This window comes from Neomonachus schauinslandi, chromosome 6 (genome assembly GCF_002201575.2).
Source record: "Neomonachus schauinslandi chromosome 6, ASM220157v2, whole genome shotgun sequence".
NCBI classification, from domain to species: Eukaryota; Metazoa; Chordata; class Mammalia; order Carnivora; family Phocidae; genus Neomonachus; species Neomonachus schauinslandi.
The window spans coordinates 148,007,735-148,023,999 of record NC_058408.1 but is presented as its reverse complement, the minus strand read 5'-3'; the positions used below and the strand labels follow the sequence as shown (position 1 = coordinate 148,023,999).

General features: G+C 42.0%; 1 protein-coding gene across 1 annotated transcript; it reads left to right on the top strand.

Annotated features, from left to right (window-relative positions):
- Nucleotides 1-1,131: 1,131 nt before the first annotated feature.
- On the top strand, nucleotides 1,132-12,304 carry TEX36 (testis expressed 36). The gene is made up of 4 exons (XM_021703836.1): nucleotides 1,132-1,182; nucleotides 6,648-6,779; nucleotides 7,758-7,838; nucleotides 12,008-12,304. Exons 1-4 carry the CDS (start codon nucleotides 1,132-1,134, stop codon nucleotides 12,302-12,304), a joined length of 561 nt encoding a protein of 186 aa, XP_021559511.1.
- The last annotated feature ends 3,961 nt before the right edge of the window (nucleotides 12,305-16,265 follow it).

The window sequence follows — 16,265 nt, the reverse complement described above, 5'->3', positions numbered from 1 at the left end:
GACTCAGCCTCATGGCCGCGAGAGAACTGTACCACCCCAGGCCTCACATCCAGGAGCCCACCGCTCGGAGCCACCAGTGCTGGCCAGGGGAGAGGTCCCTTGTCACCGACCCGGAAAGTCTTGTGCGAATGCCCACTTTGGTGATTAGGGGATGAGACGGTGCTGGACAGATTCTCCTATAGATGTTTATTCTTATTAATTCATGGGATAGCCAAGAGAATTGTCAAGATAGAACATTTAAAAAGGAGAAAGAAAGCAAGAGAAGCAGAAATCACACTGCTGAGCAGATTTGGGTATCCGGGCTCGGAGCGAAAGGCCAGGTCTCAGGACCAGCCTGTGCACCCCAGGGAGGCCAGCTGGCCCTCGGGAAGGCTCGTGAGCTCTGGAGCCGTCCCCTGACCCAGCGCCAGCTCCATTGGCTGCCTGACCCTTGTTTTCTCATTTGTAAACGCCAAAGGTTGTCGTGGAGCAAAAATAAGATAAAAACACGTGAACGTATTCAGTTCAGCACAGCACCTGGCGTTTCACGATTGCTCACGATTGTTGTTTCCTTGGCGCCTCAGTGGCGTGCAATAAGGTGAGCAAGCAGCGGGTGCCCTCGGGACAGAGAGTCTGAGCTGGGACAGGGAGGGAACCCTGGGGCCTGGGTGTCACAATCCCACCGAGAAGGAGAAGGTCATCTCCTGCCTGGATTCAATTCACTTCTCTGAAAACTAAGAAGTTGGGACAGATGGTTACCATGGGGACGTTCAACTCTAATGTCACCAGTTCGAGGATTTAGAGGGGACAAAAGTTCGCTTTTACCTCCAGGCTGTCTGGTTCCCACTCGTCTGACCTGTTAAAGGGGTTCCTCAGCTGGGACCCGGTGACTCTCTGCCTTACACCTTAGGGAACAGCAGGTGCAAGGACCCCGTGCAGGAACCCTCAGAGGGCTTAGAAGACCCGAAGTCCTCCCCCATTGTGATGGGGGCTCTGATTCTATGGCAACGGTGGGTCCCCCTGGACCTCCCCTCCTGGTAGAGGCTTCAGGTCAGGAACAAGGAGGAGGAGTGTCTTCCAGATGCGCAGAGTTTCCAAGGCAGTGGGGAGGTAAGGGAGCCAACCTCAGCCACCTTCAGCTTCCTGCAGAAAATGGCCAAAGGGAGACGCTTCAACCCAGCTTTAGACAAGGATGGAAGATGGGTGAGAAAGATGGTGGCTTCTCTCTCCTTTCTCAGGCCACGTGGGTGTGGTCAAGGTCACAGAAATGAGTCTAGATCCCGCTGCGGCTACTTCACGTGGCATCGCTTTTGATGAATCACTTACCTAACCTCAGTTCCTTCACCTGTGAAATGGGACTCTCATAGCGTCCTTGGGAGGATTAAATGAAACAACTGGTATGTGTAAAACGCTCAGCACTCTTGTGAGTGTCCACAAGGCTGCCATTGCTGGGTGCTCTTTTTCTTTTTTTATAACATCTATCTTGCTGCATACTATGTGATCTACTGTATTATGTGTGCTGTTTCTTTCCCCTCCTAGAATATAAATTCCGTGGGGGCTGGGATCTTTGTCTGATCCGACTGTATCAGAGCTGTAATACACGGAAAAGTTAACACTTTTTTGTTTCAAAAGAAAAGGAAAAATAGGGGCGCCTGGGTGGCTCAGTCGTTAGGCGTCTGCCTTCGGCTCAGGTCATGATCCCAGGGTCCTGGGATGGAGCTCCTGCATCAGGCTCCCTGCTCGGCGGAGAGCCCGCTTCTCCCTCTCCCACTCCCCCTGCTTGTGTTCCCTCTCTCACTCTCTCTCTCTGTCAAATAAATAAAATCTTTAAAAAAAAGAAAAGAAAAGGAAAGGAAAAATAGAAAACACCTTGAAGTATTTCAGTCTGAAGGCTTTAAAAAACTAACTTTATGGGGCGCCTGGGTGGCTCAGTCGGTTAAGTGTCCGACTCTTGGTTTCGGCTCAGGTTATGATCTCAGGATGGTGAGATGGAACCCGGAGTCAAGCTCCATGCTCAGTGCAGAGTCTGCTAGAGAGTCTCTCTCTCCCTCTGCCCTTCCCTCTGCTTGTGCACTCTCTCTTTCTCTCTCTCTCAAAATAAATAAAATCTTAAAAAAAAACAAACTAATTTTACCCACCTGGATGTGATCTTGGCTAAGCAACTTACTCCTAAACCACAGTTTCTTTGTCTGTTAAATGGGAGCATAGTGTACCGAGTTATAGGGCTATTGTGCAGATCAATGAGACCATTCACACAGAGTGCTTAGTATGATGCATGCAAACAGAGTAACCATTAAATACTTGTTAACTATTCTGTATATTAATATTATACATATACATCTACATTTTTTTCCTTATATACCCTGCATCATTCCTCAAAGATTTACAGTAATGTATGGAAAATATTCACAATAAAGCAGGAAAGCATAAAAAAATAAAAATTCAGAATCAGTTTGAATATATTTAAGAATAAAAGGCTGAGACTGGGAAGATATGTAACATACACCGGCCATATGGCTTACATGACTGCTATTTATATAATATCATCAGATTTGACTCTGAGATTCCTGGCAGCCAAAGTAAAATGGGAAATAGGTTGAATTACATAACATGAGTCAGTCTTGAAGATAAAAATACAAGTTTCTCAGACTAAGTAGCTTCCCCTCTATCACCTACAATATCAGCAATGACTGTGTTTGACCAGGTTTCATAAAAAGCTGACTATAGTGAACCAAATAAGGGTTTGTATTTCTCCAGTAACAATAAATCCAGAAGGAGGCAGTTCAGGGCTGAGACAGATGCTCTTGGAGGTCATCAGGTCCTTTTCAGTCCTCTGTTGTGTCACTTTGGTGACACCATCCTTGGTGACACGACAACTCAGGTGGGTAAATGAGGGGGAAGTCAAAGGACAAAAAGACAGAAGGCACCTGTTGGCTGATTCTGTCCCTTTTCATGGGGGAAAACAAAGCTATCCCAGGACCCCCGCCCTGCAGACTTCTCCTTTGATCTCATTGGGTCACATAGCCAATTAAACTGCCGGGGATTTTGGGGAGGTTTTTTTTAAGCAGCCACATTGCCACCTCAAACAAAGTCAGGGTTCTGTTACATGGGAGAAAGCAGGAAAGAACATTTCCTCTCCTATTGTGATCCCAGGACTGCGCCCGGGGCCCCTGCTCAGGTGGAGAGGCATTACTTCCCAAAGTCTGACTTGCAGGTTTGGGGTGGGTCCCTTCTGCGGCCAGCACCTCAGAGCATAAGAAGAATAGTGCTGATCATGAAGTTTCCCAAAGTAACTTGCAGGCCAGTTGGGAAAATTAAAGAAATCATTGGCTTTGAGTCAGCAGCAGCCCACTGGGGAGGACAGTAATTGCCACATTAAAGGTGACAGTCATTTTGCAGTTGACCTTGCTGCTTGTAATCTGGCTGTTGCCGGGTAGGAAAGGCTTTTCCCATACACTTTCACCTTCCTGTTTAATATTGCAGTCATTGTGTGGTTGAATGCAGCAAAAATTTCACTGCCAACTAGTTAAAAAGCTATATTTCATGGTTACAATATCCAACAGAAGGGTTTATTTCACAGCTATCATGTTATCAACATTAAATATACGTTTTAAAAGAGTGAAATTAAAATACTAGAGACTTTATTTTTTTCCTAGTGATTTAGTCCTTAGACTTCCAGCATACAAATGAACTCAAGTCAGTTGTCATTTAGCTGGCGAGAGGGATCATTCCTGATGCTAGAATGACTCCCACCCCTGCCTGATTTTCTGTAGCTGCCCAGACAGGAATGTTGACACAGCCGGAGGGGAGGAAGGGAGCAAGGAAAGGTTATGGATCTGGAGGCTCTTTGTATTTTTTATATTTACTTTGGAAAAAAAATTGTTTTAGAACATTACAAAATATAACAGAATGAGTTAGAAATATATAGGTTGGCTTGGGAAAATGTCTAGGGTACCTTGTTAAGTGGGAAAGCAAAGAGCAGAACAGTATGCATCCTATGGTCCAATTTTTGTGAGGCAATCGAAGCCCCCTCTGCAGGTTAGGTGTTTGTGTACGTGAGCACTCAGCCATGAATATTGTCATCTGGGGCAACAAAAGGGGGGGAGAAAGTAATCAAAAGTTACTCTTTTTTTTTTTTTTTAAAGATTTTATTTATTTATTTGAGAGAGAGAGAGAATGAGAGACAGAGAGCAGGAGAGGGAGGAGGGTCAGAGGGAGAAGCAGACTCCCTGCCGAGCAGGGAGCCCGATGCGGGACTCGATCCCGGGACTCCAGGATCATGACCTGAGCCGAAGGCAGTCGCTTAACCGACTGAGCCACCCAGGCGCCCCTCAAAAGTTACTCTTAAATAAATAGGCATACATGATGTTTAGAAACCACATGTATAATATGACCCTATGTATGCAAAATTATCTATATATACACACATCCATACATACACATACATGGGTGTACATGTCTACAGGGATGTATGAAAAAGAGGGTCACTAATGAGTCCAGGGGAATTTGACTTCCTTTTGTTTTAGGTTTGATTTTTTTTTTTTTTAAAGATTTTATTTATTTATTTGAGACAGAGAGAATGAGAGAGAGAGAGAGAGCATGAGAGGGGGAAGGGTCAGAGGGAGAAGCAGACTCCCTGCCGAGCAGGGAGCCCGATGCGGGACTCGATCCTAGGACTCCAGGATCATGACCTGAGCCGAAAGCAGTCGCTTAACCAACTGAGCCACCCAGGCGCCCCTAGGTTTGATTTTTTTTAAGCCATGAGTATTATTACAACTGTAATCAGAAACAGATATTTTTACTGTGGAAGAAAAGAGGATGTAATGGATGCACTTAGTTAAAACATTTAAACAGTGGAACATGATTGTGAAAAGGAAGTCTTCCTCCTTCCTGGTTCCCTCCTCCCTCCCTCCTTCTTCAGGTCCCCTGGAGAGCCTGGGCGCTGGTTAGGATGCTAGTTGGGGTGCAGGCTCCTGGCCGGTTGGGTGCTGGCCGGGTGTGCTTTGGGTGCTGGCCGGGTGCTGGCTGGGACACTGGTTGGGGCGCTGGCTGGGTCCCTGGCTCCTGGCTGGTTGGGTGCTGGCCAGGCACTGTTTGGGCGCTGGCTGGGGCGCTGGCTGGGGTTCCGGGCGGGTGCTGGCTGGGGCACTGGCGTGGGCCTGTTTCACTGCCCTGATCCCCATTCCTGCAGTCATTCGTAAGTGTTTACTGGGAGCTTTTTCATTCAGATGTGTTCTGTAAATCAGGTATTGTCTCGTGTGCATGGGTTCTTTATTTACAGAAACGGTGTTGGCTTATAGATCTCATTCTGGTTTTCTTTTTGCCACTCAGCACTGTGTTTAAGAGATGGCTCAGTGGCTGTGTGTCACCTAGCCCATTGCTTCTCACTGCTGCAGAGGACACCCCACCAAGTGTACCTTGTGTAGGACGTAACCTCCCCACCTTTTTACATAAACAGTAATATACTGAACACATTCGGTGCAGGCAGTGGACAGAAGCCACCTGCGTACACAGTTACACGGCGATGTGAGAAGGAACAAGGGAGAATAGCTGTGCTGGCCAAATTCCTTGTAATCCAGCATAAAGGAAGGAGCAGGAGCCTGAGGTGTGGCAGTGGGTTTGGGGATCGGGGAGGGGATAGCTGTGAGCAAAACCAGAATCTGCTAGCAGGTATAGAGTATTCTCTGGTGCATGCATTTTCCCTTTTAATCACATCTACCCTGTCAAATAAGTATTATTATTCCCATTTTACAGATAAAGAGACTGAGGCTTGGAAAATTTCAATCTCTTGAATCAGGCTCACCTCATAGGAGAGAAAGCTGGGACTGGACTCAGGACCTCTGAATCTACAGTCTGTGACCCAACCACCGAATTATGGTTCCTCCCCAGTTGGAAGAACTCCGTGCTCTGACCCTAGGGATGCCTTGGCTGAAGGCAGCTACCTCCTCGAGGTCACCCCCTCTTCCTAGAACAACCCACACGCCGTGACTGATCCATGAGGGTGCACAAAGGCCCAGTCCCCTCGCCCTAGCTCAGGACGGTTCTGAGAGGCCATCCCATGCCCAGAGCTCTCTGTGGGGTGGGCGGAGGCCCTTCTTGGGACCTCCTCCCTCTGCCCAGACGTGTTTCCTTCCCCAATCTTCATGGGGAGATACCAACAGCCTCCCCAAATCATCTTTAGTATTATGCTTTGCATCCTATCCCCTCTTTGTTCCTCATGGACTTTCCCCACCCCGTACCTTCTCAGCGGCGACGCAACTGGGTTTGAGCACCATCACCCACCTGCAGGAGGCCGGTTGAACCCTCTGCCCCCACGTGGGGAGCGCCCTGACCGGAAGGAAGGTCTCGCACATTTGAGTCTTCTCAGAGCATGGCCGGGGCCCCCAGGCCCCCCCCCCCCCCCCCCCCCCCGGGCGAAGCATTTCCACAAGGGGGCGCAGCGGGGGGCGGTCCTGTAACTGGCAACAGCTGGCCGGGATGGCCTGGGGCCATTACCATGTTTTTTTGTCTTGGAAAGAATACTTGAAAATTATAAAAATGATGCCATTTCCATCGCACACCAGAAGCACCCAAATGGCGTCTTAATCACATTACGGAGGAAGCCCCGATCCTTGGCTTTGAGATACGGTTGTGTCTGGTTTTAATCACAGCCTGTGCTGGTTTTTCAGTTCCCTCAGATTGGACTAACAGAAAAGACGCCAGAATCCAGCACAAGTGCTATGTTAAAAGAGCCCCACCGTCCACATTTGTCTCGGCAAGTGGAGGGGAAGTTACCACCGATCTACAAAGTCCGGGAGAAGGTGAGTCTGGAGTGTCGGCCCGGGGCCCCCGTCCCTGTGGCTCTCCACGGGGGCAGCCCCCTGGCATTTCTGGCCAGCCCGTTCTTTGGAAGGAACTACTCTTTTGCCATCCCTGGCTCCCTAAATACGGGTAGCATTCCATCTCATATCCTGCTTACTGTGACACCCCAAATAATCTCTAGAAGGAACTGCCTCCTGGTCCAGACCATCAAGTTAGGCTCACCTAACTTGCACAAGGAACATCACCTTTGGTTACAGCTTTAACGTGCACATCCCCCGCCAATTTGTGAGCAGCTTCAGCGGCGTGCAGTGGGCTGAAGGAGAAGCAGGTGTGGACCTCACCCTTAGCTAACTCAGGCTGATTGTTTGGGTCAGGGCTCTGGTCTGCCAGGATCCTTATTGGTCAGATGAAGAAGTTTGGTCTTGACGGCCTCAAAAGTCCTTACTAGCTTTCCATTCCATGAACCTATACGCTTTTCCTTCTTTGCCTCCAAAGAAGGTGTTTTGAAAGAGAATTCTTATGATTTTCTGCAAGATCACCAGTTAGGTCGAGTTTTAAAGCCTTGAGTTGGGGGCGCCTGGGTGGCTCAGTTGGTTAAGCGACTGCCTTCAGCTCAGGTCATGATCCTGGAGTCCCGGGATCGAGTCCCGCATCGGGCTCCCTGCTCGGCGGGGAGTCTGCTTCTCCCTCTCCCACTCCCCGTTTGTGTTCCCTCTCTCGCTGTGTCTTTCTCTGTCAAATAAATAAATAAAATCTTGAAAAAAAAAAAAAAAAAAGCCTTGAGTTGGTGGGCACACCCACTGGCTGTCCTGGGCCCTTTGCTCCTTTCCGGAGGTGGGGGAGGGGGTGAGGTTTCATTCTTACTTAGAGGTCCCTTTGCCTCCTCTGTCTTCCGTCCATGCTACTGTATGTCAGTTCTGAAAGCACGTTGGGGTCCTGATGTGTGTCTTTTCATCTCCTCCCTCGGTCTTTTCCAGCAAGCCGTAAGTGACAACTTCCCCTTCTCTGTCCACGACAATAGGCACAGCTTTCAGAGCTCTGGATGCTACCTGGACTCTGTGAGTATTGCTCCCCAAATCACTGGTCAAACTGGGAGCGCCCCTGGGAGGCACGGTGAAGGCAGAGGATTTTCCTCAAAATTGGAACCAGGTCAAAATTAATGCCTCATAACAGGTTAAAAAAAAAATGCATGAACCTCTCAGAGTTCCATGCCACTTTCTGCGCCAGACGGCACAGTCCTTCTGCCTATGTTAGTGTGTACTTCCTATTTCTCAAAGTGCCTTCTCGTAAACTGTCTCAGTCATGAGCTTTCTTGTGAAGATCTATCATGGGAAGGAGGGGTTGCCTGTGTGTCTCTGGTGGGCAGAACCACACCCCACAGGGAGAGGTAAGAGGAAGGGAAGCTTACATAATACAAAGGACTTCCCAATCGCTGGAGCTGGCCTTCCCCGGAGGGGATGAGTCGCCCTCAGTGGAGTAAGTAGAGTCTGATAGCACTTAGTGGTGGTGAACACAGCTCTGTGCCCTGGAAATCTAGTGAGCTGCAGACATAATTTCAAATTCTCTAGTAGCCACATGAAGTAAAAAGAGGTGAATATTAATTTTAATAATATATTTTATTTAACTAAGTAACTCCCCAAATTATTGATTCAACATGTAATCAATATAAACGTTATTTATGAGATTTTTTACATTCCCTAAACTAAGTCTTTAAAATCCAGATTGGTACCTCTCCATTTGGAAGACCCACATTTGGAGCGTACATGTGGCTGGGGGTTGTCAAACTGGACAGGGCAGCGTTAATATATCTGAGGTAGAGGGGTGGATCAGGTGATCTCTGAGAATCCTTACCGAATCTGAACATCCATGATGATGATGATGTTGATGTACATAACACCCACCATTTATTAAGCATTTGCCATATGCTAGCATCTCATACTATCTCATTTAATCCTCAAGACAACACTGCTGGCTAATTACTCATCATCCCCTATTTAGAGATGGGGAACCTGATAACAGGGAAGCTAAACAACTTGCCCAAAGTTACTATTTCCTCTAGGCTACCATATCTAAGCTAAATTGAAGTGATTTAACCTAAAAATTCTGGTTTGCCCCTGGCAGAGTGTTGAATACAGATCCAGAATATCCGCTCTGCCTGCCTCTCTAAATGGAATGCTTAAAATGGTTTTCTGAATTATCAAAGTAACATATGTCCTTTACAACTTTCAAACAATACAGAATTAAATAAAACTAAAAAAAAATTTGCACTCTTACTTTTCCTCCTCACAATGCCAGCTTGATGCCTCACAAATAATGGTTTGGTGGGTAAAATTGGAGAATTTTTGCAATTCACATGCAAACATATACATATAAGTGTGTATCTTGTTAATGCGATAAACAGGATTGTACCACAAATAGTTTGCCAGAGCTATGTTAGTCTCATAGAAAACACTGGAAGCTTCCCAACTTTCTCTATGTTTGGGAATAGTTTAGATCAGGTGTGAACTTTCGGTTTAATGAGTTTAGGTTTAGATAGAATTTGCCCGTAAAATTATTTGGATTTAATAATATTTTTTAGAGGAAGTTTTTTTTTTGTTCTTGTTTTTTTTACTGCTTTACCCTTTCAATTTCTCCATTGTTTATTAATCTATTCGATTGATTTATTCTCATGTAGATTTTACTGATATGTGTTTACCTAAAATTTATCTATTTCTTTTCAAATTTATTGGTGTAACACCTCCTAAAATACTCTTATTTTGCTGTTCTTTTTAATCTTTTTTGGTTGCATGTTTAGTTCATATGCTTGCAACTGTTTTTGTTAATGAACTTATTAAAACTATGAATATTCCTCAGATTATTGCTTTGGCTACATCCCAACAGTTTTTCTAACTAAAGTTTCATTGTTATTTGCTCTCAAATAGTCTATGATTTAATTTTTAATTCTAAAAATAATTTAGAAGAATGTTTTGAATTTTCTACATGGTCAGAATTTTTTGAGATCATCTTTTGTTGCTAATATCTAGTTCAATGGGTTATATTTTTATAGAATATGGATTTTGAATTATAAAGATTATCTTTTTTATCTTATACATGATTAATTTTAACAAGTATTTCATGGGTGTTTAAAAAGAACATATATTCCCCATCTGTTGATTACAAAGTTCTTTATTTTATTTAAGACTTAATTATGTTATTCAAATCCTTCATATCCTTTTCTTAGTTTTTGTCTTTATCTGTCAATTTTCCCTTCTAAGATTATTCTTGAATTTCTAAATTCTTTTTGCCTTATGTAGTTTAATGCCGTATCTTTCTGCATAAAAATCCATGAGTATTTTATTTTCTTGGTGGCTTTTATTATTTATCAAAATGAAGTGTCTCTCTTTACATACTTTAGTGTTTTTAGCCATGAATTCTAGATTGCAATATTAGCTTTGCCACTATTACTTTCTTTTTGATAACAGTCATTACTTTTATTATGGTTTATTCCTTTGTCCTTATGCTTTTTAGTCATTTCATGTTGGTTTTCTTTTTTTTTTTTAATCATAAATAAAATAGAGAATGGTTTAAAAAAATCCAAGAGTCATTGTTTCTTTGTATAAGAATTTCACCCATTCACATTGTTATAATTTGTGTTTTGGGTTTTATTTCTGCTATCTCATTTTATGTTTCCTGTTTACCATGTTCGCATGTTGTTTCTTTTTTTTTTTTCCTCGCTGTCCTGACTTTGTTAGATTGAATTTATTTGCTCACTCTGACTTCTCTTGTCTAATAGTGGTTACCCCTAAGTATAAATGTTTAAGAAATACATTGACACTCTATTACTCTATTAATATAAAATTTAATATCTATAGCCTTTCCCCCAAGAATAAGGCAAGTCCTTCAGTGTACTGACCTCCCTCACTTTCCTCTCTAGGGATTCTTGTGTTGGGGGCCAGGATGTGCTTTCCCAACTCAAGAAGGTGCCATTTTCATGGGATAATGTTAAGTAGCACCTCCTGGGGTTCAAAGCAGTCAAGTTGAAATCCTGGGATTTCAGTTCCAGATTTCTCTCTCTCTCTCTCCCCCTGCTCTCTTTCTCTCTCTCCCCTCCCTTCTTTTCTTTTTGTAGATTCTTATGTGAAGTTTCAATATATTTCATAGCATTATCAGTAAGTAATTAGACTTAATTACAAACTTTACTTGTTCCTTTCCTTGTAGCTCTTTCCCTATTCATTTTGTCTCCTTTTATCTGTTTTTTATTTTTTTTCTGGAGTATCTGCAGGTACATTTTTAGAAAGGTGCTTGGGCAGCATCTTCCCTCCAGAGCCAGTCTCCCCCTTTCTCTCTGCCCTGGCACCAGGGGCCAATCTGTGGGGACTACATTCCTCCTCAAGCCCTTGGACCTGGAGCCTCTGCACTTTCCCCATAGGGTTCCCTCAAAATAGTCCCTTTACTAAACTCTCTTCAAATTACCTTCATTGGAATGTGCCACCTGCTGCCACTCTGAATGATACTGGTCCTTATGAAAAGACAAACTCACTTTGCTACAGACAGTCCCTAACTTACGATTTTTTTCAACTTACCATGGGATTATGGTATGTTGCTCCATTGTGAGTTCGTGACGATCTGTAATGTAAAGTCTATGTAATCTAATGTCTCTTTTCTCCTAGTCTTTTGTCTAAGCATAATGTTGTCTTCTCATTATGATCAGATCAAAAGCACAATTCTGAATACATAGTCGTTCTCAGGTTCATGTGTGAGGTTCTGAGTGTTAATAAGGAAGCCTGTGGGCAGATCCCCAAAGGTGTTGCTTCCTTCATGGGAAGAATCCAGCCTCTGTGGACTTCTTAGAGGGAGAACTGTCTATCCCATTGAATGCTGGGATGCAGCCAGCGGCGGATTCACTGAGATGCCACATGGGTGCAGAGAAACTGCCCAGGGTGCCAGGGAGTCCAGGCCGGCTAATAGACTGTTTCTAGCTGTGGTCTCTCTGGTTCCACCCTCTGTGTCTCTAGAAGACCAGCCCCATTGGTGTAAGTGGAAGACTGAAAGAATCCTAACAAAACACCACCAGCATACTTTGAGTGTTGATGTACAGCCTTTAGCAAGTCGGTAAAGGATACCTCTTGTAGTGGTTGCCATATTCTGCATTAAGACATAGGATGCCATGTAGCTGGTTTTACTAAAGACCTCAGAATTCTGTGACCGTGAATATTTTTCTCCTAATCTTCTTATAATTCTTCCCCAGGGCCTGGGGCGTAGGAAGATCTCCCCAGAGAGACGGCAACATGTTTCAAGAAATTTCAATCTCTGGGCGTGTGACTATGTTCCATCTTGTCTTGATGGCTTTTCAAATAACCAAATATCCTATGTCTATCAAGAAGTTGTGGTGGTCCCAATTTTCAGACGCTTCCCAAGACATTATAATGAGATATGGAAGTCTTTTAAATTTATTCCTCAGAGAAGCTATACAGAGTTTTTGAAAAAGACTCCAAAAGTAAGGTTTGCTATTGACAAGAAGGTTGGTTCTTCACTGGAGCCCTAATCCTTCCAGAAGGTTATTGAGTTTTGTAATATTAGTATTGCACTGAACATTCTAAAAGTATGTGTTTTCTGGTTCAGCCATACTAGTTAACATAGGATTTGTTTAAATTAGAGATTAGAGACTGTACATGCCTTAATGCTGAGGTGAAATATTCTTGCTTTGTTAACACAGAGATTAAAGTCTTTATATTGAGAAACTAGAAAAGCTACACATAATGTTACCACTCCCCACTTTAAAATATTTCTGTTTTTTAATAAGGTTGAAAAACATTCAAGTCCTTATAAAATAAAGATATGTGAAGATATACACACTTTAAATGAAAGTGCTTTAAACGAAAATGTATTTAAATGAACTTTAAAATTGCCACATTACCTTTGGGGGGAGTTTAAAAAATTATGTAATTGATATAGGATTACATTTTCATTCTGAAAGTTCAAACAGTACAGAGGTAGCGGGAGTTCCCCTTGATTTCATCACATCTCCAATCCTTGTCCTGTCCCCAGAAGTAAGTTAACCATTTGTTTTTATTCTGTGCACTTATAATCATATACATATGTATAACTCCATATAAATTTTGAACATAAACTGTTATACAGCACATGGTGCTCTATAACTTTCTTTTGATATCTAACAATATATCTTGGGAGTTCTTACTATGTCAGTATGAATAGACTGGTTTGCTTTCTGAACTGCTGCACTGTATTCCCTAAAATGGATGCACCATGTTTTTAGAAATTACCTTATTAATGAGCATTTGAATTGCTTCTACTCTTTTGCTGTCAGACCTGGTGCTATACGAACACTTTGATCAACCTCTTTGGGTGATGTTTATATGCACCTGTGGAGTAAAATCTGAAAAGTTACCCTGTTAGTGCTAGATTGGATGGTATTCACAGTTTAAGTTTTCATAAATACTCCCAAATTCCCTTAGAGACCGGACTAATTAAACTCCTACCAATGGTATCTGTGCATTTCAGTTTCTCCCCCCTCAAATTATTTTATTTATTTATTTATTTATTTATTTATTTATTTATTTATTTATTTATTTATTTATTTATTTATTTATTTATTTAGAGAGTGAGAGGGTGAGGAGGGGCAGAGGGAGAGAGAGAATCTTAAGCAGGCTCCATGCCCAGCATGGAGCCCAATGCAGGGCTTGATCTCACAGCCCTGAGATCATAACCTGAGCTGAAATCAAGAGTAGGATGTTTAACCAACTGAACCACCCAGGCGCCCCTCAAATTATCTTCTACGTATTTAAGGGTATGTAAGGACAAAAATTTTACTTGTTTTCTTATTTTGCATTTGTCTGATTATTGTCAAAGTTGAATGTCTTTTCCCACTCAATGGTTCTTTGTATCCCACTCCTATAAACTTACCAGTGTCACCAGCACTCAATACTAACACTTTCTTGTTTGTATTTGGATGTTTTCCCTAAAGATGAATTTTAGAATAAGCTTGTCAAGTACATCCACTGGTAATTTGATAGGAATTTCCCCAAATTTAGAAAATAATTTATAGGAGAACCAATATTCTTACGCCACAGTGAATCTCACCATTTATTCAAATCTTGTTTTATGTTCTTCAGTGAAGTTTTATAGTTTTCTTCACATAGTTCTGACATGTTTCTTTTCTATATTTATTCCTGCATATTTTGAACATCTGTGGCTATTTTGAATTCTTTTTTAAGTTACACTTTTAGGTTGATTTTGACTGATGTGTAAAAAAGCTATTGATTTCTGTATGTGAATCTAGTATTTGACACCTGGCTAAACTTGTAGTAATTATATATTCCAAAAAAACAAAAATAAAGTTCTAATAATTTTTCAGTGGATTTTTTTTTGGATTTTCTATGCAGACGATTATATCATTTGCAAAAATGATCACTTGTATCATTTTTCACATTTATACTGTGACAACCCTCATTTTATTGCATCAGGTACAATTTGAATATTGGCACAGGTGGTACATATCCTTATTTCTGAATGTAACAGGGCTGCTTCTAATGCGTTTCTCTGAAGTCTGACTATTGCTGTAGGTTTTAGATAGGTAATCTTGATCCAGGTTAAGAATGATCTCTAATTCTTTGTTTCTTGTTTTTCTCTGCCTAAGTTATTTTGTGAAGTCCATGTAATGTACGTACATGGGAAAAAAAGAAAAGAAAATTAAAGAGTGAAAAATGGTTTCCCTGATATCCCTAACTCCAGTCCCCATTTTTTTCTCCCAGCACCAGCTCTACTGACTGACACTTTTTTACGTGCATCTTTTTCCAGGCAGTCTGTATAGATTCATTCTCTCTCTCTCTATCATACACACGCAAACACACCGTTTAACAAACACCAATGGTAGACACCATTCCACTGTTGCTTTTCTGCTACTCCACTACCAACTATCCTTACGAATGCATCTTTGAAGTTTCAAAGTCGTTCCTTATCAGTACTTATAAATCTTTTTTGAAAACACGGTTGCCTGGTATTTCATTACATGGAGGTGTGCCATGGTCCTGGAATCTTCTGATGGCCATTTATGCAGGTTTCTGTCTTTTCCTCCTATAAACATCTGTGAGCGTTTCTATATGGTAAAACTCATAAAAATAAACTAGTTCAACCAAAGAATATGTGGATTTTCAATTTTAGTTTATATTAAATTTTAAAAATTTTAAGATCAAATTTTCTGAAAGGGGCTGTCTCTAGCTTACAACTTTGCCAACAGGATATGAGATCTGAGCACTTCTATTTTCCCACACTCGTGCATTAACAAATTCTTTTATGTTTACCAGTTTGTTAGCTAAAAAAAGGTATCAATTTATATCTCTTTCATTGTGTGTGTTGCTATTGAAAAGCCATTTGTGTCTCTCTTGCTGTGAACTATTTATCTGTATCTTTCACTAATTCTTCCATTGGTTCATTTGTCTTACTCTTCAATTATTTGCATGATTTCTTGATATATTAAGATATTAAGGCTTTTGTATCAAATGTTGGTTATTCCCTCTTTGTTACCATATATCTATTTTAAATTAATAGACTTTATTTCTTAGAGCTGTTTTAGGTTTACAGGAAAACTGAATGGGTAGTACCCAGTTTCCATATACCCTCTCTCCCCCACTCATCACCCCCCACGGTTTCCCCTATTGTTAACATCTTACATAGGTGTGGTATACACCATATTTTTAGTTCTGTGTGTATTTTCATGTAGTAAAATGTATAAATCTCCTATTTAATGGCTTCTGGATCTCATGCCTTCTTAGGACCCCCTATGTTTGAGATTATGAAATAATTCTAAAATCTGTTGTAGTTATTATTGTTAATATATGGTGATATTATAGGTGATGTTTTGGCACTTATTGAGATGATCATATAAATTTTCTGTATTAATCTGTGAATGTAGTAAGGTATATTAATGGATTTTCTAATGTTCACCCATACTAACGTTCTTAGGGACAAACTTTAGTTGGTTATGATATGATGTATTATTCTTATTATTCTTTTGATATTATTCTTTTGATGTATTATTCTCTTGATATGCAAATTTTTAAAGGATTTTAAAATCTGTTTTTTTTAAAGATTCATTTATTTATTTTAGAGAGAGAGCACAGTGGGGAGGGGCAGAGGGAGGGGGAGTGAGAGTCTTAAGCAGACTCCATGCTGAGCGTGGAGCCAGATGCGGGGCTCGATCTCATGACCCTGAGATCACGACCTGAGCTGAAACCAAGATTTGGATGCTCAACTGACTGTGCCACACAGGGGTCCCTAAAATCTATTTAAAAAAATATTTTATTTATTTGTTTATTTAAGAGAGAGACAGTGCACACGCGTGCCCACAGGAGGAAGGGGAGGAGGAGAGGGGGAGGGAGAGGGACAAGCAGACTTCAAGCTGAGTGCAGAGCCTGATGCAGGGGTCTGATCTCATGACAGGGAGACCATGACCTGAGCCAAAACCAAGAGTCTGAGGCTCAATCGAC

Coding starts and splice junctions, on each gene's coding strand:
- TEX36 (XM_021703836.1), top strand. CDS start 1,132: ATGGCCAAAGGGAGACGCTTCAACCCAGCTTTAGACAAGGATGGAAGA. Junction 1,183..6,647: donor TAGACAAGGATGGAAGATGG/GTGAGAAAGATG, acceptor CTGGTTTTTCAG/TTCCCTCAGATTGGACTAAC. Junction 6,780..7,757: donor TCTACAAAGTCCGGGAGAAG/GTGAGTCTGGAG, acceptor GGTCTTTTCCAG/CAAGCCGTAAGTGACAACTT.